This window comes from Scyliorhinus torazame, chromosome 17, assembly GCF_047496885.1.
Source record: "Scyliorhinus torazame isolate Kashiwa2021f chromosome 17, sScyTor2.1, whole genome shotgun sequence".
In the NCBI taxonomy this organism is placed as follows: domain Eukaryota; kingdom Metazoa; phylum Chordata; class Chondrichthyes; order Carcharhiniformes; family Scyliorhinidae; genus Scyliorhinus; species Scyliorhinus torazame.
In genome coordinates this window covers 102,174,563-102,199,060 of record NC_092723.1, presented here as the reverse complement: position 1 = coordinate 102,199,060, position 24,498 = coordinate 102,174,563, and the positions used below count along the sequence as shown (strand labels likewise).

General features: G+C 48.8%; 1 protein-coding gene across 1 annotated transcript in view; it reads right to left on the bottom strand.

Annotated features, from left to right (window-relative positions):
• The window catches only part of LOC140394025 (uncharacterized), a 654,493-nt gene that overhangs the window by 156,703 nt on the left and 473,292 nt on the right, over positions 1–24,498 (bottom strand). Inside the window, exons 50-53 of the mRNA XM_072480809.1 lie at positions 24,016–24,182; positions 9,030–9,142; positions 7,143–7,221; positions 5,051–5,188 (exon numbers count right to left, since the gene is read on the bottom strand). Of these exons, the coding sequence (XP_072336910.1) occupies positions 5,051–5,188; positions 7,143–7,221; positions 9,030–9,142; positions 24,016–24,182 (497 nt within the window). The remainder of the gene's footprint in view (positions 1–5,050; positions 5,189–7,142; positions 7,222–9,029; positions 9,143–24,015; positions 24,183–24,498) is intronic.

The following is a 24,498-nucleotide window of genomic DNA, read 5'->3' as shown; positions in this document are numbered from 1 at the left end:
TGTTGGTCCGTTAAGTTCACCCTTGTTACCCCTGGTGATGGTGGTGGCTGGTGTGTTGCTGTTATTTTACACCATCTTCCTTTTGGTGATCCAGACTGCAACTGCTGCATATTTATATTAATTCTGAGCCAGATGTCCATGGAAAAAATACACACCATGGCGTATGTTACTGTAATTTTGATTACCATCTTGAGGGCATCATATATGTTTTTCTGGTTTCCCAGCCCCACATCTGTCTCACACTTGCCCTGATGTCTATTTTCTGAGGCTAATTGTGCATCATTGAAGTCCTTTACTTAAGTCATTTACTATTGACCATGAGAATTCCACAGAGGTGGCTATTCTAAGGTGATATTGTGTTAACTTGCCCCGGGGTAGATCCTGACTTTCTATAATAAGTGTAAGATGGAAGATAGTGTGTGGAATCTTGGTCACCCCCTTGCTGGTGACTTTGGAACTGGGAAGAGGCCTGGAAAGTATCACAAAACCACACTGAAACAGCTCCATGATGCTGCCTCTCCTCTGGGTGAATTTGCTAAATTCATAGGAATATGCAGCCCACTCCACAGTGATAGGCAGCCAATCAATTCAACTAAGGCTGAATAAATGGCCATCATCCCAAGCTGACTGAACATTCATGGTACTGGATAGGCCTCCTCTCAAAGCCCAGATCTGGCAAGCTGAAACAGCTGCAGCAACAAACATTCCTTTGGAGGATTTGCCCCTCCACATTGATGGCTGTATGGGTCTTCTCTTTTTAAACATACTCCACTGCTGTCCAAGAGTGCTTCCTTTGTGCTTACCAACCTGCCTCAGCAATGCCCATTTGATCCAATTGGGCTGTTAACCAGCCAGTGCTCCACATTTGGCCTGCCATGTTAGAGTCACACCTTCCATCTCTAATTGGATGGTGACTGCAACGGCAGCCTGTTAACTCACTACCATGTGTAAGATTCCGATGCCACGCAGATTGCAGAGATTAGCGGCTCCAGGTCCTGGAAATGGTTCCAATCCTCAGTTCTTTTCTGGGATGGTTCTCCCTAGTGAGTCAGCAGTCAGTTTTACATCTCTCCAATGGAGAACACTGGGAATAAAACTTGAGAGATCAAAACCGGGCTGTTGACCAGCTGTCACTTACACTTGTTCTGTATCAGAGAATATATCCCTGCTGGTGGAATGTCACGTGACCTGTAATGACATCAGCAAAGTGTTGTTTGCACAGTCTTCAGATCCCCATCTTAGATTGTATGAGCACCATCTCCTAATAAACGGCTCATCATGTTTGTAAGAAATCCAAGTGTGTGGCACCTCAATACTTTTTCTCCTTATGGCAGCTCAGAGAATATAACTCAAGAGAAAACTGGTTATGAGGATTGTAACAATAAAAAAACTAATGAGGAGCATCGGGTGTCGCTATATGCGGATGACCTGTTGCTGTACGTGGCGGATCCAATGGAGGGGATGGTGGAGGTCATGCAAACTCTGAGGGAGTTTGGGGAGTTTTCAGGCTATAAGATCAATGTAGGGAAGAGTGAGCTCTTTATATTACAGGCGGGACACCAAGAAAGAGAGATAGGGGACCTACCGCTGAGGAGGGCGGAGGGGAGCTTTCGGTATCTGGGGATCCAGATAGCCAGGAGTTGGGGGGGTCCTACATAAACTGAATATGACGAGGTTGGTGGAGCAAATGGAGGAGGATTTTAAAAGATGGGACAATGTTACCGCTCTCGCTGGCGGGTAGAGTGCAGTCGGTCAAAATGGTGGTCCTTCCGAGGTTTTTGTTTCTGTTTCAGTGCCTTCCCATCGTGATCACTAAGGCCTTTTTTAAGAGAGTAGGTAGGAGTATTATGGGGTTTGTGTGGGCGAATAAGACCCCGAGGGTAAGGAGAGGGTTCCTGGAACGCAGTAGGGACGGAGGAGGTTTGGCGCTGTCAAACCTGGGGAGCTACTACTGGGCAGCAAATGTGTCGATGATCCACAAGTGGGTTATGGAAGGAGAGGGGGCAGCATGGAAGAGGATGGAGATGGCGTCCTGTAAAGTAACGAGCCTGGGGGCGTTGATGACGGCACCGCTGCCGCTCTCGCCGACAAAGTATACCACGAGCCCGGTGGTGGTGGCAACGCTAAGGATCTGGGGCCAGTGGAGACGGCACAGGGGTGCAATGGGAGCATCGGTGTGGTCCCCGATCAGGGGTAACCATCGGTTTGTCCCGGGGAGGATGGATGGGGGGTTCCAGAGCTGGCAGCGGGCGGGGATCAGAAGAATGGGGGACCTGTTCATTGACGGAACGTTTGCGAGCATAGGGGCACTGGAGGGGAAGTTTGAGTTACCCCCGGGAAATGCCTTTCGATATATGCAGGTGAGGGCTTTTGTGAGGCGACAGGTGAGGGAATTCCCGTTGCTCCCGGCACAAGAAATTCAACACAGAGTGATCTCGGGTGTATGGGTCGGGGAGGGCAAGGTGTCGGAAATACACCAGGGGATGAAAGAAGAAGGGGAAGCGCTGGTAGAAGAGTTGAAGGGTAAATGGGAGGAGGAGCTGGGGGAGGAGATCGAGGAAGGTCTGTGGGCGGATGCCCTAGGTAGGATTAATTCCTCCTCCTCGTGTGCCAGGCTCAGCCTGATACAATTTAAGGTGGTTCACAGAGCTCATCTGACCGGGGCAAGGTTGAGCAGTTTCTTTGGGGTAGAGGACAGATGTGGAAGGTGCTCAGGGAGCCCGGCGAACCATGCCCATATGTTTTGGTCATGCCCGGCACTGGAGGGGTTCTGGAGAGGAGTGGCGGGAGCAATATCTCAGGTGGTGAAAGTCCGGGTCAAGCCAAGCTGGGGCTAGCAATATTTGGAGTAGTGGACGAGCCGGGAGTGCAGGAGGCGAAAGAGGCCGGCATTCTGGCCTTTGAGTCCCTAGTAGCCCGGCGAAGGATCTTGCTAATGTGGAAGGAGGCGAAGCCCCCCAGCGTGGAGGCCTGGATAAATGATATGGCTGGGTTTATAAAGTTGGAGAGGATTAAGTTCGCCTTGAGAGGGTCTGCGCAGGGGTTCTACAGGCGGTGGCAACCGTTCCTAGACTATCTCGCGGAGCATTAGAGGAAGATCGGTCAGCAGCAGCAGCAACCTGGGGGGGGGGGACACGTCCTGGGGAGGTTGGGGGGGGGGGGGGGGGGGGAGGGGGTGGGGGGGGGGGGGGGAGGAAGGAAGGGGGGACTGCCTGGGAGGGTGCATGAGCAAGTGATAACATGAAGGGTTGGGGAAACTGGCACATATGGGAGAGAGCCAGTGTACAAAGACATGTAAATATATCATTTTGCCATGTATATATCTTGCTCTGAGCGATTTCTCGTTATTTCGTTACGGGGTGGGGGGGGGTTATTGTTTGTAAGGGAGAAAAATTGTGTTAAAAAACTTTAATAAATATATTTTTTAAAAACTAAAAAAAACTAATGAGGCAAAAGATTGTCGACAAGAAAAGTGGAAATGGCGTTGCGGGCAGAGAATAGATTCTCGGGACCGGAGTCGCATGTCAGGCAAAGCAAAACCCACCAATTCTCAAGGTTTAAAAGAAAATGGAACACAACCGTGAGTAAGCAGAACAGCAGTTTGTAAACTTGCTTCTCGAGAAGTATGTCCCTTGGACGATCTAAGCAGTGATACTTCTGAACAGAGATTGAACACAGAGACAAATTCAGATTCTGTTTCGGAGGACTTTCCAATACCAATAGAGACCGGCACTGGCGTAACTTCCCAGCAAGCACCACCTACTGAAGGAAAAGAAGACACTTCCAAGGTCTCGGGTAGCCAGGTTCCAGACGTCGAGTACTGTCCAAAATAAATAGATGTCCACCTGAGAGACTGTCCTATTGCGTTGTATATATATATATATATATATATATATCTTATATAGATATATAGAGAGAGAGATAATTGGCTGGATTCTCCATTTCAGCGGCTAAGTGCCGTATGCAGCACCGATGAGGGGCTAGCAGTGGCACCTGGTGGAACTCCCGGCTCCCACACCAAAAACGGGCAGAGAATGGCGGGGTCCGTGGCCGCGCATGCGCACGGTGACGACCTGCAGCGGTCGCACTGTACACCATGGCGCCGGCCATGCGTGGACCCGACCCGCCAAATGTGACCCCACAGGCCACCCCTGGCCACCCGCCACCAGTCCCCCCAGCTCTCGCGGAAGCCCCCCCGGCCAGCGGCCTAGATCCCAGCGGAGTGTGGAGGCACTGGACGCAGTCCGCAGCCGCCACGCTGGGTTCCCGACTGCTCAGACCACACATCAACCGCGCGGTCAGGAACTCGGTCCATTGGGGGCGGAGCATCGGGGGAAGACCTTCCGGTTACGTGCCAATGCCTTTCCAACGCCATGTGGCGCGTGATAGGATGACACCATTTCAGAGGGGGCGGAGACTCAAAACCGGCACCGCCCCCGATTGGACGTCAGGAGGGCTCCTCCGCCTGATCGCCGATTACGATTTTGGCATGAGGGAACAGAGAATCCCGCCCAATGTTTTTACAACAGACCCATTATGCATTAAGAAGTTGTTATCGTACTAAAGAAGTAAAGGGAGAGGGTGTGTTATGTGTTAGAGAATACATCCCTGCGGGTGGCATGTCACGTAGTCTGTTGAGGATATAACTATTTAACAAAATCTATATCTAAGCCCCGGTGGGCAGCTTTGTTGGATCAAAAGGCAGCTTGGATAATCAGGCAAAGCCATTGGCATGTTCTTAGTAAAAATAAAAGAAATAGGATAAAATGTACAACTAGTAATCACTGAAATAAATCACAAAATATCAGTTATAACACCGTACTTTAAAAAAAATGAATTTAGAGTACCCAATTATTTTGTTTTCCAATAAAGGGGCATTTAGCATGGCCAATCAATCTACCCTGTGCAAACTCCATACGGACAGTGACCAGGGGCTGGGATCGAACACAGGACCTCGGCGCTATGAGGCTGCAGTACTAACCATTGTGCCACCGTGCCACCACATAACAGAATACAAACATAATGCAGTAAATCAAATGGCGAGACAAACCTGAGAGAATGTATGGGTCATCTCGAATATTTCACTATAACCAGAAGCACCAATAGTTAAAATGATGAACGCTTTCAGTTTATTCTCATCCAACATGATGCTCAATGTTCCGTTTATCACATTTGCAGTGTAATTAACCTACAGCATTAATAATGAAATAATTCAATTAGGTTATGTTTATTTTATTTGTAATGTTTCATAATTAAAATTGAATATTAAAATGTATAAAGCACACAGGCTACTTTAATACACCGCCCCTGTCGATGGCAGGATTCTCCCATTGTGGGCTACGCCACGCCTTCGGAAAATCCCCGGGCGTGGGTGCGATGCTGGAGCAATGGAAAACCCTGATAGCAGAGAATCCAGCCCAATATATCTCTGTATATAGCAGATGGATACATGCACACCATAAACTCAGTAGAAAATTCACACAGATAAATCTGTGCTTGTAATTTCATGAATTAAATAAGAGTTACAGATCATGCTTTGTATATTAAGCTTCATTTGTGCTTTTGCGAACAGATAATAGAAAATAATTTATCTGCACATGTTTACAGTAACCTGCCAGAAATTATTGGCAATAAACAAAAAACATGGTAATATCTGGAATGAAGTGCTTGTCATATGAGGGGCGGTTGAGGACTCTGGGTCTGTGCTCGTTGGAGTTTAGAAGGATGACAGGGGATCTTATTGAAACTTACAAGATACTGCGAGGCCTGGATAGAGTGGCGTGGAGAGGATGTTTCCACCAATAAGAAAAACTAGAACCCAAGGCCACAACCTCAGACTGAAAAGACAATCCTTTAAAACTGAGATGAGGAGGAATTTCTTCAGCCAGAGGGTGGTGAATCTGTGGAACTCTTTGGCGCAGAAGACTGTGGAGGCCAAATCACTGAGCGCCTTTAAGACAGATATTGGTAGGTTCTTGATTAATAGGGGGATCAGGGGTTACGGAGAGAAGGCAGGAAAATGGGGATGAGAAATATATCAGCCATGGTTGCATAGCGGAGCAGACTCAATGGGCCGAATGGCCAAATTCTGTTCCTATTTTTTGTAGTCTTATATGTATCCTGTTCTTCATCCTTGAATACTTTTTCCTGGACTTGTGAGGCTCACAGTGACCCAGGATAGTTAAGTCTCCTCTAACACTGATAGTACTGTGCGTATGTAAAGGAGGCTCACATTGCGGCAGGGCTGCAGTCAATTGGATGGGGTCCCATTCTCTATGTCATAAAACCTCTGAATGGGAATTAGAAATAATGAGAGTAGAACTGTGCCAGAATATAAAAATAACATGCACAGCGTTTGCAGAAATGGTAGACAATGATTCAAGTAGAAATGTTTAAGAAATTGTAAAGTTCTTTGATTGTCAGTGTGTGAAGACGGTCAGGCTGGGCCAAGTAGTCCTGTGATTGTGTGCAATAAATTTAAAACCGCACTCCATTTTGGGTATGGTCCAATATTTTCTTTTGCAGTCCAAGACTTACTGCTGTAAATGTAGTTCAGGTTTGGGGCTTGTTCAAGCTCAAGAAAAGCACTTGGTGAATTTGATCAAGTGGATTAATAAGTAATAAAAAAAACAATTAGGCTTCTCAGCATGAAATGTCCGATATGTTGGCGGGAGGTTGTCTTCAGCTTGGATGGACAGTTAGTGGTTGGAGATCATTGATCCACCCACCCAATCATCCGACTTCCCAATTGTTTGAAAGCAAAGGCAGGATTTTCCCGCTTGCCAGCTGCATGCTTATTGGTGGCAGGAGGCAGTGCCCCATTTGCTTCCGGCGGGATTCCCTAATTCCTCCACTGTCAATGGGAATTCCAATTGAAGCCACCCTACACCACCTGGAAACCTGTGGGCAGGGTGTGCTGCCGGCGGGGCCAGAGAAACCTGCCACCAGCGAATGACCTGAAAAGCCTGGCCCAAAATTCAGCCAACGGGTACAATGGGCATCTGGTACCCAACCACCCACTACCATCCAGTGCCCAAACTGAAATTCTCCCCCTTTGCTTTCAACACATGGTGAAATGCATTTAAAAAAAAAAAAGAGTTTTACTGTTTTACTTCAGTAACTTAAAAATGGTAGATGTTTACCTTTGTTGCAATTTCTACTGCTCCAGGGAGATAATGGAGGGCAGGGACATTCTGTAAAACGATAAGCTTAAACTCTTTACTATAAAGAGAAGAAGAAAGAAATCAAAGCATCAGTTAATCAAACCAGAACATCGTAAACATTATTGAGGAAAATGATGCACACAGGTAAATTATATCACAAGTACTGAAGAAAATTCCCGGGTCAGATCTTCCGATTCCGCTGACTGCACCCACCCGCCGTGGGTTTCCCGGCAGCGGAGGGTGGGGTGGATTGAATGGGAAACCCTTTGACAGCGGCCGGATCACAAGATCCTGTTGCCGGCCCATGTTGGGCCACTTCCCGCTTCGAGAAACAAGGCGTGGGGCAGCCAAAGAACCTCGCCCTTCATATTTAATTGACATAATACTAGCAGAAAATCACACTATGATAGCATTATGGTTATGGTGTTGAATAATGCTCCAGAGGGCATGAGTTCACTATCTTCCCATAGCAAGTTATGAAACTGAATTTAAGAAATCTGATTATTTGCTGGAAATAACAATGATAAAAGCTACTGGATTGTTGGAAAATATAATTGGATCCCTGTCTGACCGGAAAGGGACCATTCCATCCCCATCTGATGTGGCAGGACTCCAGTCGCACCCAACATGGTCGGTTCTTAATATTTCAGGGGAACACCAGATGAGCAATAAATAGGGCATCACTAGTTTCAACCACATCTCCAAAACAAATAAAGTATCAAACAGAAAATGATTCTTATGGGATCCATTGTATCAAGTTGTTTCCTCCGCCATTGGGCAGAGGGCAATTAAGAGTCAACCCACATGTTGAGCTGTTGCACCTTGTGTTGCCCTATTATGTATTTTCTTTTATTTCCTTTTCTTCTCATGTACTTAATGATCTGTTGAGCTGCTCGCAGAAAAATACTTTTCACTGTACCTCGGTACATGTGACAATAAACAAATCCAAACATTGCTGTGGATCTGGAGTCACATCTCGGCCAGACCGGGTAAGGGCGGCAGATTTCCTTCCCCGAAGGACGTTGTTGAACCAGGTGGGCTTTTGTTTGATGATGTTCACATGACTAAGTCTAGCATCCCATTCCATTTCATTTCCACTCCAGCCGCCATCGTGGGATTTGAACCCATGTCCCCAGAGCATGGGTCTCTAGATTTCTAGTCCAGTGACATTACCACGACACTACCACCTCCCTCAAATAAATTTCATCCTCAGTAATATTGTCCAGCGCCTTTTAGCAATATTTTTAACAGAATAGTATGGATTCATGGAAATAGTTCCAGTACAGAAGGAGGCCATTCAGCCTACCAAACCATGCTAGTTCTCTGCAAGAACAAATTAGCTAGCCCCACTCCCACATCCTTTCATCTATCTCTGCAAAATGCCTTCCCTTTAGATATTTATCCAATTCCATTTCCGAAGAATGTATGGTTCCAATTGTTTAATATATTCAGTGCTTGCAATAATTGTTCAGAATCAGAGTAATCACAGTGTGCTGAATGGCAGGATTGAGCATCTGGAACGGGCTGCCAGAGGCAGTGGTAGAGGTGGATACAATTTTGTCCTTTTAAAAGCAGTTAGACGGTTACCTGGGCAGGGTGGGTATAGAGGGATATGGGCCAAATGCAGGCACGTGGGACTAGCTTAGTGATAGAAACTGGGCGGCATGAACCAGCTGGGCCAATGGGCCTGTTTCCATGCTGTGGCCGTTAAAGTGGAAAAGAAGGCGTGTTTTCAATTACTGTACATTTGTTCAACAGAGGCTTTCAAACTGAAATAATATCGACTAATTGCAGTATGAAGGCTTTATTTATTTAGCTGGGGTTCCTTGATCTACTTTAGATTGCTGCTGATATTGTTCCTCTTACTTGTAATGTTGATTTCTTCCCTCCACATGTAGGATCGCATTGGCAACCGACTCAAACTTCAGCTTCAATGATGCATCCACCTCGGTGTCTTTCAGCATTCCATAGCAATCAGCCTGAGTAAATGATGGCATTACAACACAGGTACAATGTTAGGAGTGGATGCAGTTCCTAAAATATTTGTTGGGCAGTGGTAGGGTTAAGCCCATTCAAACTCAGGGACCCAGATTATTTTGCCAAGTGTCATCTCTACAACTGGACAATTATGTCACTCTAAAGGAAAAATGGTGTGCATTATAGCCATTTTGCATTCGAGACCAGTCTGCACGGTACCATATCTGCTTTCTACTGCTTTAGCACCTCTCCATCTCTTCTCATGTCTTTAGAAGTCACTACTTTGTTAAAAACAAACTGTAAAATGTGAAACATGTTATTGGGATAATCTGTCAAAGCAGAACAATGTGTTACCCCTTGCACCTGAAATCCCTCAAGCTTTCTGCTGGTTACCTGTAGAACCATTGGCCACGCTGTGGTGTTGGGTGCTCTGGTGCACAGATGAGCCAACACAGTTGTATGTGGTACAACTCTATTTTATTATAACTCTTATAATACAGTTCGTTCTGGATACTCTGCACGTGCTGTCTCCCTGAGTGTCTTTGGCAATAGCTGTGTCCTGGTTCTCCTCTGCAGCTCTTACTGACTACCAGGGGTCGTGTCTGTGCTTTTATATCTTTCTGTCATTGGTTGTGGTGTTGTGTGTTCTGATTTGTCTGTTGGTGTGTCTATCATGATGTGTGTGTTTGAATATCATGACATCCCCCCTTTTTACAAAGACAAGTGCCTACGTGGTTATAAATATAATTGTGTCGTGAGTGCATCTAAGAGTGTGCGTTTGTGTTGTGTACAGCGTGTGTTTATGACGTAACTATTTACATGGGGCGATGTTGGGTGCGTCACACTAACAAGGTTGTACCATAACAAAACTTGGATGCGAGAGAAAAAAAAACTTGAACATTGGTCCGGTCAGACGATATCTGGAACAATAAACAACAACAGGTTATAATACAGAAGTGTTTGACTTTTTGAACGTATTAACAGCGTTATAAGTCCAGTCTAATGGGTGACCGCCTCAAGAATGGGCTGGTCCTCAAGCCGGTTCAGCTGTGGAGATTTGGGGTCACACTGGTTCACCTTGGACTGTTGGAGGTGATGCTGTTGCCGAAGTCTCTACTTTACCATTTGTTGTACTTCATGCAGTGCTTGGTTTTTTTCATTCTTGCAAATATAACATTCAACATCTTTGTTAGTGGTGCCCTGGCTGTGGTTTGGTTCTGGTGGCGATGGAAGGGGCATGATCCGTGGCATCTCCACGAAGTCATCCTTGGGAACCAGTGGAGGATCCGGCGTGTGCGTACGGTGCAGTTGCGAGCGTGGAAGGCGGCACAAAGCCCGCTGATTGCGCCTACGCACCAATCCATCCGCCCTGCATGCCAGGAACAAGGTGGAGTCTGTTTTCTTTTTATGTTTGTGGTGGACGGCATCTTGTAGCCGATGGGTCGTTGCCATCGAAGTAGCACCATCACTAATATCATGCAAGGCGATGACTGTGCCAGATGTGGAAGTTGGCCAAGACCGTGTACGCTGGTTCCGGCCTTCTGCTGTGCCGGAAGGGCGACTCCGCAGAGAAACGTCGAAGCATGTCGCCTTGGAGAGAGAATTGTTGCTCGCATCAACGTCTGGCGATGGCGCGAATTGGTGTGTCCATCTTGGACCGCCGGTGCTGGTTGCCACTGCCGACCCAGTGGGACTGCCACGCGATCCATTCCCTGTCGCCGTGGCATCTGCCGTCACCCTGAGCGTGCCATCACCGAGGCCGCGACACCGCCCGTCCGGAGCAAGGTCTGGCGTGCGCAAATCAGAGTCGGCGCTTGGCTGCTCCCCATCTGGAGTCCGGTCTGCCTTCCGCCGATGCCCCCCGTCCGGAGTCCCAACAGGTTCACTGGAGGCAGCCGAGATTCCCTGAAGCTGCACTTCTGGAGTCGGAACATGCAGGAATGCACCAACCAGTGGAGAGGCTCGAGCCATCGAGGGTGGAAGCGGTGCGCCGCCACCGCAGTCGTCAGTGGTCCCACCGTGATCGTTGAGTGCCTCGGTACGCACTAGGCGAGGTCTGTCACCTTGCACCTTTTGCATGGGAAGTGGGATGCTGTCGTCACTCGTCTCACATCCCGTGGATAGATCGTCATTAGCAGCTTGCTGTTCACTAGGGTTGGGTAAATTGTCAGAGTTTTCATCTGGTGGTGCACACCATGTCGGTGGACTGTCATTGTCTTGCCATTGTCCTTCATTTGGGCTTTTCTTCTTTGGAACTTTAAATCTTCCCCCAGACATTGCAGAACCTTGTTTATTACCCCCAAATTCTCCCATATGTATGGTCTCGAATATAGGATCCACTGTTTCTATCGACATTGTACCATTTTCCAAAGAACATTCCGTTTCACTTTTCTTCTCAGGTACCTCATATGTAACTTTGTTTAATGTACATGCCTTCATGGTCTCTGGGTCTGATTTTGCTGGGACTGGCATGGTCACGGTCTCTCTTTTACTGTTCTCAATTGCCCACATTATACTCCCCATACATAACTGCTTAATCACTGGGGTTAGTGTGGTACAATGGACAATCGGGTCGACCTTATCTGCATCTTCACCATTAGTGGAAAGCACACTTGGTTCACTTGAAACTGCTGTGGGTTTTAAATTTGTTATCTGGCTACTCGATGTCGGTGTCCTCAGGATTCTTGCTCCAATGTTCTGCTCAATAATCAGTGGTGTGTGTATAGGTTCAATGCAATTAATGTTCCTCTCCAGGTTTGAAGAGTCATTACTGACTAACTGCTGGTCTCCGAAGTTGGGATTTTGCGGCATTGTGTTGAAGGGAGACATTTGTCCCTGCTGTAGATATGATTCAGGTTGTGTTATTTCCATTACCTGAGGATCAATGTCTTGTCCATTTTTTCGATCCGTACTAAAACACTGGCAATTCTCAGTCTGCTCCTTGCAAGTTAAACATTCAATTAATTTCGTTAGCAAATCCTCAGCATCCTTCTGTGGCCGTGCAGCATTATTAATCTCTGTTCGGCTACAATGATCCTGAAGGTCAGCGCATAAACCTTTTTTCTTCGGGCTTGGACGAGGCGATTCCTTTGGCTTGTCTTCAGTTGGGCTTGAACAGTCTTCAGCGCTGTGCCCTTTATTGTAGCATGAGAGACCGTCATGGTCATGCTGCTGTGTAGTGGAGCATGGTAGGCTGTTATAGCCTTCTTGCTGTTCACGGGAGCATGGCAGACTTGCATCGTCTGCCGCTGGTTGGTCAGGAGAGGTTGCTAGACCCTCATGGTCTTGTTCCTGCAAGGACTGCGCTCTGGAGTCTTGCATTCCTTCCATCGTGGAGTCCGTCCACGAGCTCTCTGTGGAGGCTTGTGACACTGGAGTCACTTCTTGTTCGTGCAAGGACTGCGCTCTGGAGCCTTGCGTCGCTTCTATCGTGGAGGCTGTCCACGAGCTCTCTGTGGAGGCTTGTGACACTGGAGTCACTTCTTGTTCGTGCAAGGACTGCGCTCTGGAGTCTTGCATTTCTGCAATTGTGGAGTCTGTCCACGAGCTTGCTGTGGAAGCTTGTGACACTGGAGTCACTTCTGGTTCATGCGAGGACTGCACTCTGGAGTCTTGCATGTCTTCTTTCATAGAGTCGGGAACGTTGAGCGGGACGTGGACCACGCTCTGTGTGGCAGCAGGGCACTCTCCGTGTGCTTGCACCGCTCCCTGTCTGTTAATGTCAGGCTGCAGCATCATCCGGTACTGATAAGTTGGAACGTCATATCTGCTGGATTGAAGATCCTCAAATCCGAAAAATGAATCCGCATCTGCGTCGGATTCAATGTGGGGGCCGCCAATGTGCAACACGAAAGGTTCGTCCGAGTCATAGTCATATAGGACCACGGAGCTATCATTGGGCTCGCGAGGTCCGGAAACACTGTAAAAATCGTCATCGAAGTATTCAAGGTCGGAATCATCGGCTTGTCGGAGGGTTCTTCGGAGGTAAAATTCATCTCCTGGGTCAATTTGCGGCACTGTGCTGTCATTCCAGGTGAAGGAAGGTTGTTTTACAGCTTTAACAGATTTTTGTTTTTTTGATTTGGGACGTTTCCCTTTTAAATTGGATTTGGGACATTTCCTTTTTAAATTGATCCAGTCTTGGGCCTCTGACATCCTGACGCTCGGTATGTAGCACGTAGGAAGCGACTGCGCATGCTCAGATCGCTGTTCCTTTACCGATGGCCGTTTTCTTAACTGCGCATGCGCACCATATTGCGCATGCGCAAACAAAACTTCCGGTTCTGCGCACTTCTCGCGCAACTGTGCTAGCGTTATACCTTTAGCAAGATGGCCGCCGACCTCGACCCAGCCTTTTCTCAGGCCCGGGATTTCGGGCTCCGGGATCCCAGCCACGAGGTGAGTACTGCAGCTTTTCTTACCTTTAAGTCCCCATTGGATTGCGTATTCTTCACAGTACTTGACGAATTTGCCCATGAATGCCTGGTAATCGTGCCTTTGCTGCCTCCTGAAGAACCTGAACCTTCTGAACATTGCTCTTGCCCTTGCACCGGCGACGGTGAGGAGAAATTCAATTTTTTCCTTATCATCCAGGTCCTTGAGTTCAGCTGCCGCCAGGAACAACTCGAACATTTGCCGGAATCGCCGCCAGTTTTCGTGGAGGTCGCCGTCGCACTGGAGCGCCTGCGGAACCGGGAGCTTGTACATCATGCCTGGGCACTGCTGGTTGTCTCTGTACACTGAGGTATGCCGGCAGGTATCGATCCACTCCTGTACCATGTGGTGTTGGGTGCTCTGGTGCACAGATGAGCCAACACAGTTGTATGTGGTACAACTCTATTTTATTATAACTCTTATAATACAGTTCGTTCTGGATACTCTGCACGTGCTGTCTCCCTGAGTGTCTTTGGCAATAGCTGTGTCCTGGTTCTCCTCTGCAGCTCTTACTGACTACCAGGGGTCGTGTCTGTGCTTTTATATCTTTCTGTCATTGGTTGTGGTGTTGTGTGTTCTGATTTGTCTGTTGGTGTGTCTATCATGATGTGTGTGTTTGAATATCATGACACACGCTTAATTGGAAAAAATAATAACTGGGTACTCTAAATTAATATTTAAAATAAGTGCCAGCAGAACATCTCTGAAACTTCAGGAATACTGTGTGGTTTCCGGAGCTTCTTCATTGCCCAGCAACTTCTGTCATGAAGGACACTTGAGAAAAGTAATTTTTTAAAAAATCATTCATCAACGCACAGTACAGGCCCTTTGGCCCACGATGTTGTGCCAAACTAGTCTGAAACTAAGATCAAATCAACCTACTCCCAATCATTCTAGTGCACTCCACATGCCTATCCAATAACCGCTTGAAAGTTCCTAAAGTGTCCGACTCCACTACCATAGCTGGGAGTGCGTTCCATGCCCCAACCACTCTCTGAGTAAAGAACCTACCTCTGACATCCCCCCCTATATCTTCCACCATGAACCTTATAGTTATTTCCCCTTGTAACAGCTACATCTACCCGAGGAAAAAGTCGCTGAAGGTCCACTCTATCTATCCCTCTCATCATCTTACACACCTCAATTAAGTCAGCCCTCATCCTCCTTCGCTCCAATGAGAAAAGCCCAAGCTCGCTCAACCTTTCCTTAAAAGACCTACCCTCCAATCCAGGCACCATCCTGGTAAATCTCCTTTGCACCCTTTCCAATGCTTCCACATCCTTCCTATAATGTGACCAGAACTGCACACAATACTCCAAATGTGGTCTAACCAAGGTCTTGTACAGTTGCAGCATAACCTCACGGCTCTTAAACTCAATCCCCCTGTTAATAAATGCTAACACACTATAGGCTTTCTTCATGGCTCTATCCACTTGGGTGGCAACTTTCAGAGATCTATGGACATAAACTCCGAGATCTCTCTGCTCCTCCACATTCTTCAGTTCTTTTGAAAAAAGCCTTCGTGACCACCACCGGGAGGCACTGAAACACAAAAAGGAATCTCGGGAGGACCACCATTTTAACCGCCTGCACCATCCCTGCCAGTGACAGGGACACCATGTCCCATCTCTTAAAGTCCTCCTCCATCTGTTCCACCAACCGCGTTAAATTTAGCCTATGCAATGTATCCCAATTCTTGGCTATCTGGATCCCCAAGTACCGAAAGTCCCTTGTTACCTTCCGCAATGGTAAGTCCTCTATTTCTCTGCTCTGCTCCCCTGGATGCACCACAAACAACTCACTTTTCCCCATGTTCAATTTATACCCTTAGAAATCTCCAAACTCCCCAACTATCCGCATTATCTCTGGCATCCCCTCCGCCGGGTCCGCCACATATAACAACAAATCATCCGCATACAGAGATACCCGGTGTTCTTCTCCTCCCCTGAGTACTCCCCTCCACTTCCTGGAACCCCTCAATGCAATTGCCAGGGGCTCAATCGCCAGTGCAAACAATAATGGGGACAGAGGACATCCCTGCCTCGTCCCTCTATGGAGCCGAAAATATTCAGACCCCCGTCCATTCGTGACCACGCTCGCCATCGGGGCCCTATACAGCAGCTGTACCCATCTTATATACCCATCTCCAAAGCCAAATCTCCTCAGCACCTCCCACAAATAATCCCACTCCACTCTATCAAATGCTTTCTCAGCATCCATCGCCACCACTATCTCCGCTTCCCCCTCTGGTGGGGGCATCATCATTACCCCTAGCAGCCTCCGTATATTCGTATTCAGCTGTCTCCCTTTCACAAACCCAGTTTGGTCCTCATGGACCACCCCCGGGACACAATCCTCTATCCTCATTGCCATTACTTTGGCCAGAATCTTAGCGTCCACGTTCAGGAGGGAAATAGGCCTATAGGACCTGCATTGCAGCGGGTCTTTTTCCTTCTTTAGGAGGAGCGATATCGTTGCCTCTGACATAGTCGGGGGCAGCTGCACCCTTTCCCTCGCCTCATTAAAGGTTCTCATCAGTAGCGGGGATAGCAAGTCCACATATTTCCTATAAAATTCAACTGCGAATCCGTCTGGTCCCGGGGCCTTCCCCGCCTGCATGCTCCGAATTCCTTTCACTACTTCCTCCGTTTCAATCTGTGCTCCCAGTCCCACCCTCTCCTGCTCCTCCACCTTAGGAAATTCCAGCTGGTCCAGAAAACACATCATTCTCTCCTTCCCATCCGGGGGCTGAGCTTCATATAATCTTTCATAGAATGCCTTGAACACTCCATTCACCCTCTCCGCTCCCCGCTCCATCTCTCCCTCCTCATCTCTCACTCCACCTATCTCCCTCGCTGCTCCCCTTTTCCTCAGTTGGTGAGCCAGCAACCTGCTCGCCTTCTCCCCATATTCGTACTGTACACCCTGTGCCTTCCTCCACTGTGCTTCCGCATTACCCGTAGTCAGCAAATCAAATTCTACATGTAGCCTTTGCCTTTCCCTGTACAGTCCCTCCTCCGGTGCCTCCGCATATTGCCTGTCCACCCTCAGAAGTTCTTTCAGCAACCGCTCCCGTTCCCTACCCTCCTGCTTTCTTTTATGTGCCCTGATTGATATCAGCTCCCCTCTAACCACTGCCTTCAGCGCCTCCCAGACCACTTCCAACTGGACCGCCCCATTATCATTGAGTTCCAAGTACCTTTCAATACACCCCCTCACCCTTAAGCACACCCCCTCGTCCGCCAATAGTCCCATGTCCATTCTCCAGGGTGGACGCTGTTCTTTTTCCTCCCCTATCTCCAAGTCCACCCAATGTGGAGCGTGATCCGAAATAGCTATAGCCGTATATTCCGTCCCCGTCACCTTCGGGATCAGCACCCTTCCCAAAACAAAAAAGTCTATCCGTGAATAAACTTTGTGGACATAGGAGAAAAACGAAAACTCCTTGCTCCTAGGTCTACTAAATCTCCAGGGGTCTACTCCTCCCATCTGCTCCATAAAGTCCTTAAGCACCCTAGCTACTGCCGGCCTCCTTCCGGTCCTGGACCTCGATCTGTCCAGCCCTGGTTCCAGCACCGTGTTAAAATCTCCACCCATTACCAGCTTCCCCACCTCTAGGTCCGGGATACGTCCTAGCATGCGCCTCATAAAGTTGGCATCATCCCAGTTCGGGGCATATACGTTCACTAAGACCACCACCTCCCCTTGTAATTTGCCACTCACCATCACGTATCTGCCCCCACTTTCCGCCACTATGGTCTTTGCCTCAAACATTACCCGCTTCCCCACTAGTATGGCCACCCCCCTGTTTTTTGCATCTAGCCCCGAATGAAACACCTGCCCCACCCATCCTTTGCGTAGTCTGACCTGGTCTATCAGTTTCAAATGCGTCTCCTGCAGCATAACCACATCTGCCTTAAGTTTCTTTAGGTGTGCGAGTACCCGTGCCCTCTTAATCGGCCCGTTCAGCCCTCTCACATTCCACGTGATCAGCCGGGTTGCGGGGCTCTTTACCACCCCCCCCCCCCCTTGTCGACTAGCCATCCCCTTTTTTTATCCAGCTCCTCACCCGGTTCCCACGTAGCTGTGTCCCCCCCAGGCGGCGCCCCCCCGCCCCGCCCACCCCACCCCATACCAGCTCCCCCTTCTCCCCAGCAGCAGCAACCCAGTTAACCCCCCCGCCCCACCAGATCCCTCACTAGCGTAATTGCACCCCCCCATGTTGCTCCCAGAAGTCAGCAAACTCTGGCCGACCTCGGCTTCCCCCCGTGACCTCGGCTCACACTGTGCGACGCCCCCTCCTTCCTGCTTCCCTGTTCCCGCCATAATTATCATAGCGCAGGAACAAAGCCCGCGCTTCCCTTTTGGCCCCGCCCCCAATGGCCGACACCCCCAGCTCCTCCACCTCCCTCCCTCCCTCCCCCATAACATGGGGAAGAGAGAAAAGTTACAGGGTCGCAGGATTAACAACTTAAAAATCATCTCTCCCCCCTTTTCCCCCCTCTTCGCCCCCCATATTCGCCCCACCACTTTGTCTCAAACGTTCTTTCTAATAAACCACTTATTCCAATTTCTCTTCGACAATAAATGTCCATGCCTCATCTGCCGTTTCAAAGTAGTGGTGTTTCCGTTGATGTGTGACCCACAGTCTTGCCGGCTGCAGCATTCCAAATTTGACCTTCCTTTTATGAAGCACCGCCTTGGCCCGATTAAAGCTCGCCCTCCTTCTCGCCACCTCCGCACTCCAATCTTGATATACGCGGATCACCGCGTTCTCCCACCTACGGCTCCGAGTTTTCTTTGCCCATCTGAGGACCATCTCTCTGTCCTTATATCGGAGAAATCTTACCACTATGGCTCGGGGAATTTCTCCAGCCCTCGGTCTTCGTGCCATAACTCGATAGGCTCCCTCCACCTCCAACGGACCCGTCGGGGCCTCCGATCCCATTAGCGAGTGCAGCATCGTGCTCACATATGCCCCGACGTCCGCCCCCTCTGCACCCTCGGGAAGACCAAGAATCCTTAAATTCTTCCTCCTCGCATTATTCTCCAGCACCTCCAGCCTTTCCACACACTTTTTATGGTGTGCCTCGTGCATCTCCATCTTCACCACCAGTCCTTGTATATCGTCCTCGTTCTCGGCAGCCTTTGCCTTCACGACCCGAAGCTCCTGCTCCTGGGTCTTTTGCTCATCCTTTAGCCCTTCAATCGCCTGTAATATCGGGGCCAACAGCTCCTTCTTCATCTCCTTTTTAAGTTCTTCCACGCAGCGCTTCAAGAACTCGTGTTGTTCAGGGCCCCATATTAAACTGCCACCTTCCGACGCCATCTTGGTTTGTGCTTGCCTTCCTTGCCGCTGCTCTAAAGGATCCACCGCAATCCGGCCACTTTCCTCTCCTTTTTCCATCCGTGTCCAGGGGGGATTCCCTTCTGGTTTACCGCACAGTGTTTTTAGCCGTTAAAATTGCCGTTGGGGCTCCTATTAAGAGCCCAAAAGTCCGTTCCACCGGGAGCTGCCGAAACGTGCGACTTAGCTGGTCATCGCCGCACCCGGAAGTCTCCACATTCTTCAGAACCCTGCCATTAACCCTGTAATCCGCATTCAAATTTGTCCCACCAAAATGAATCACCTCACACTTATCAGGGTTAAACTCCATCTCCCACTTTTCAGCCCAGCTCTGCATCCTATCAATGTCTCTTTGCAGCCTACAACAGCCCTCCACATTATCCATTACTCCACCAATCTTGGTGTCATCAGCAAATTTACTAACCCAACCTTCAACTTCATCATCCAAGCCATTGATAAAAATCACAAATAGCAGAGGACCCAGCACTGATCCCTGTGGTACACTGCTGGTGACTGGCTCCAGGATGAAAATTTACCATCTACCATCACCCTCTGTCTTCTATGTGATAGCCAGTTACTGATCCAATCGGCCAAATTTCCCTCTATGCCATGCCTCCTTACTTTCTGCATGAGCCAACCATGAGGCACCTTATCAAACGCCTTACTAAAATCCATGTATACGACAGCAACTGCTCTACCTTCATCTATGTACTTAGTTATCTCCTCAAAGAATACAATCAGACTTGTGAGGCAAGACTTACCCCTCACAAATCCGTGCTGACTATCCCGGATTAAGCTGTATCTTTCCAAATGATCATAAATCCTATTCCTCAGGACCCTTTCCAATAATTTACCTATGACCGAAGTGAGACTAACTGGCCTATAATTCCCAGGGTTATACCTATTGCCTTTCTTGAACAAGGGGACAACACTCGCCTCTCTCCAGTCTTCTGGCACTATTCCAGTAGACAGTGAGGACATAAAGATCAAAGCCAAAGGCTCTGCAATCTCATCCCTCGCCTCCCAAAGAATTCTAGGATATATCCCATCAGGCCCAGGAGACTTATCTATCCTCAGGCTTCTCAAAATTTCTAACTTCCTTCCTTCCGAGTATCTACCTCCCTTCTCCAGCCTACCAGCCTGTATCGCACTATCATCCTCAACAACATGGCCCCTCTCCTTTGGGAACACTGAAGAAATTCATTTAGGGCCTCTCCTATATCTTCAGACTCCATGCATATGTTCACACTACTGTCCTTGACCAGCCCTAAGTTCACCTTGGTCATTCTTTTATTCCTCACATAAGTGTAAAAAGCCTTGGGGATTTCCTTGATCCTACCCGCCAAGGACGTCTCATGCCCCCTCATAGATTATCATAGAATTTACAGTGCAGAAGGAGGCCATTCGGCCCATCAAGTCTGCACCGGCTCTTGGAAAGAGCACCCTACCCAAGGTCGACACCTCCACCCTAGCCCCATAACCCAGTAACCCCACCCAACACTAAGGGCAACTTTGGACACTAAGGGCAATTTATCATGGCCAATTCACCTAACCTGCACATCTTTGGACTGTGGGAGGAAACCGGAGCACCCGGAGGAAACCCACGCGCACACGGGGAGGATGAGCAGACTCCGCACAGACAGTGACCCAAGCCGGAATCGAATCTGGGACCCTGGAGCTGTGAAGCAATTGTGCTATCCACAATGCTACCGTGCTGCTCTCCTAAGCCCTTTCTTGAACTCCTTCCTAGCTATCTTGTATCTCTCAAGTGCCCTAACTGAACGTTGTTTTCTCATCCGTACATAAGCCCTCTGCTTCCTCTTGACAAGACATTCAACCTCTTTTGTAAACCATGGTTCCCTCACTCGACCATTTCATCCCTGTCTGACAGGGACATACATATCAAGGACACGCAGTATTTGCTCCTTGAACAAGCTCCACATCTCAATTGTGCCTATGCCTGACAGTTCCTGTTTCCATCTTATGCTCCCCAATTCTTGCCTAATCGCATCGTAATTACCCTTCCCCCAGTTATAAACCTTGCCCTGCCGTATGTTTCTATCCCTCTCCATTGCTATAGTGAAAGTCACCGAATTGTGGTCACTATCTCCAAAGTGCTCTCCCACAACCAAATCTAACACTTGGCCCGGTTCATCACACAGTACCAAATCCAATGTGGCTCCGCCTCTTGTCGGTCTATCCACACATTGTGTGAGGAAACCCTCCTGCACACACTGGATAAAAACAACCCCATCCAAACTATTCGAATTATAGTGGTTCCAATCAATATTTGGAAAGTTAAAGTCACCCATGACAACTATCCTGCGACTACCGCACCTATCCAAAATCTGCATTGCAATCTTTTCCTCCACATCTCCGTTACTGTTTGGGGGCCTATAGAAAACTTCTAACAAAGTGACCGCTCCTTTCCCATTTTTAACTTCAGCCCACACTACCTCAGTAGACAGATCCTCCTCAAACTGCCTTTCTGCAGCCATTATACTATCCTTGATTAACAATGCACTCCTCCACCTCTTTTACCACCTTCCCTAATCTTACTGAAACATCTAAACCCCGGAACCTCCAACAACCATTCCTGCCCCTGTTCTATCCACGTCGCCGTAATGGCCACAACATCGTAGTCCCAGGTACCAATCCATGTTGTGAAAGCAGAACTAGGGGGCATAGCCTCAAAATAAGGGGAAGTAGATTTAGGACTGAGTTTAGGAGGAACTTCTTCACCCAAAGGGTTGTGAATCTATGGAATTCTTTGCCCAGTGAAGCAGTAGAGGCTCCTTCATTAAATGTTTTTAAGATAAAGATAGATAGTTTTTTGAAGAATAAAGGGATTAAGGGTTATGGTGTTCGGGCAGGAAAGTGGAGCTGAGTCCACAAAAGATCAGCCATGATCTCATTAAATGGTGGAGCAGGCTCGAGGGGCCAGATGGCCTACTCCTGCTTCTAGTTCATATGTTCTTATGTTCAAGCTCACCAACCTTATTCCTGATGCTCCTCGCATTGAAGTAGACACACTTCAAACCACCTTCATGCCTTCAGGTCCACTCTTGTGACCTTGGTACCTTCCTCAGTACTGCACTACCCTCAACTTCCTGAACTCCAGCAATGCTATCTCCTGGGCTACAAATCAGGGCCGGGATTCTCCCCAATCCAGCGGGGCAGGGGGTCCCGGCGGGATGGAGTGGCTGGAACCACTCCGGCGTCGGGCCGCCCAAAAGGTGCGGATTTCTCATCACCTTTAGGGGCCAAGCCCTCACCTTGAGGGGCTAGGCCCGCGCCGGAGGGTTGGCGCGCCGCTGGCCGGCGGGAAAGGCCTTTGGCGCCATGCCAGCTGGGGCTGAAGGGACTCCCCCAGCCTGCGGAAGTCCGCGCATGCGGGGGAGGGGGGGTCACTTCCGCATCGGCCATCGTGGAGGCTATGGCCGAGGCGGAAGGAAAAGTGTCCCCACGGTACAGGCCCGCCCGCGGATCGGTGGGCCCCGATTGCGGGCAAGGCCACCCTGGGGGCATCCCCCAGGGCCAGATCGCCCCGCGCGCCCCCCCAGGACCCCGGAGCCCGCCCACGCCGCCAGTCCCGCCGGTAAGGTAGGTGGTTTGATTCACGCCGGCGGGACTGGCATGACAACAGCGGGACTTCGGCCCATCGCGGGCCGGAGAATCGCCGAGGCGGAGGGGGGGGGCGCCGACCGGCGCGGCGCGATTGCTGCCCCCGCCGAATTTTCGGTGCCGGAGAATTTGGCGGCTGGCGTGGTGGGATTCACGCCTACCCCCGGCAATTCTCCGACCCGGCGGGAGGTCGGAGAATCCCATCCCAGTTTCCCATCCCCCTGCCAAATTAGTTTAAACCCCACCCGAAGAGCTGTAGCAAATTTCCCTCCCAGGATATTGGTGCCCCTCTGGTTCAGGTGTAACCCGTCCTGTTTGTACAGGTCCCTCCTTCCCCAGAATTTGCTCCAATTATCCAAGTAACTGAAACCCTCCCTCCTACACCATCCCTGTAGCCACATGTTTAACTGCACTTTCTCCCTGTTCCTCACCACGCTAGCACATGGCACTGGCAGCAAACCAGAGATGACAACACGTTCTGTCCTGGCTCTCAGCTTTCACCCTAGCTCCCTGAATTCCTGTTTTACATTCCCGTCCCTTTTCCTACCCATGTCGTTGGTACCGATGTGTACCACGACTTGTGGCCGCTCCCCCTCCCCTCCTTCTTAAGGATCCTGAAAATTCAGCTCGACTTCGTTCTTCAGCGGGTTAATGGGTCATATCTAGAGTTCTATGTTCCTATATTTCTAATAAAAACGGATTAAAGGGATATGAGGAACAGGTGGGGAGGTGGATTTGAGACCAGGAAGAGATCAGCCAAGATCTCTTAGAATCATAGAACTCACAGTGCACAAGGAGGCCATTCGGCCCATCGAGTCTGCACCGGCCCTTGGAAAGAGCACCCTACTTAAGCCCACGCCTGCAACCTATTCCCATAACCCAGTAATCCCACCGAACCTTTTGGACACTAAGGGGCAATTTAGCATGGCCAATCTACCTAACCTGCACATCTTTGGACTGTGGGAGGAAACCGGAGCACCCGGAGGAAACCCACGCAGACAGGGGGGAAAAGTACAAACTCCACACAGTCACCCGAGACCGGAATTGAACCAGGATCATGGAGCTGTGAGGCAGCAGTGTTAACCACTGTGTCACCGTGCCACCCCTTATATGATTGAATGGCTGAACTTCCTACTTCTGCTCCTAATTCCTATGTTCCTATTTCAGGGTTGTGGCCCAGGTAATCGTCCGCCCCCACCCATGGGCAGACAGCTACTGGTGTTTCCAGCTCTCACGGGCTGCTGGATGACCATTGCGTGTGTCCACTGGCCCTGCACAAGTGAGGTGCCCTCCCACAAACCTGACAAACTCCAACACTATCCTGGCTTAACTATCTTGCTTGCACCCCATCGATGTTCCCTCTTTAATGTCACAATTCAAAAACTGTATTACAAACTCATCTTTAAATTACTCTATAGAATAGATTATTAATAAGTAAGAATTCACAATGAAATTGTTCTCATCAGGTACCTTGATACTGAAGGGCACTCCAAGCTTCTTAATGAAGGGGATTGTATGCTGAACTTCAATATTAAATTCAATGACAGAACCCAATGCAAACTGTCTGGAGGCATCCAAACTTAACTTCATACTCTTGGAATCATACCGAATGTCAAAGGTCGAACTCATTTTGGTGTCTGAGAATCAAAAGAGTGACACAAAACACCATGAACTGGCAAAACTGAGGACTTCACACACTGCAGCTTCAAAATTGTTATTGCCAATAATCGGCAGTGCGAAAATGTGTTATTTTAGCAGGGTTGTTAACCCACGTAAAATAAAGGGGTTGACGTTGGTATTAAAATAGCAGAGAGGAATATCGTACATTTATATCTAAATGTTTACACACCAGTATAAGCAATGGCCATTCCTGTGCTTCGAGTAACACAGCATATTCCATGGCACTACACTGGTATAATTAACGTTGAGATCCGGGTTATGGTGGTTTGAGAA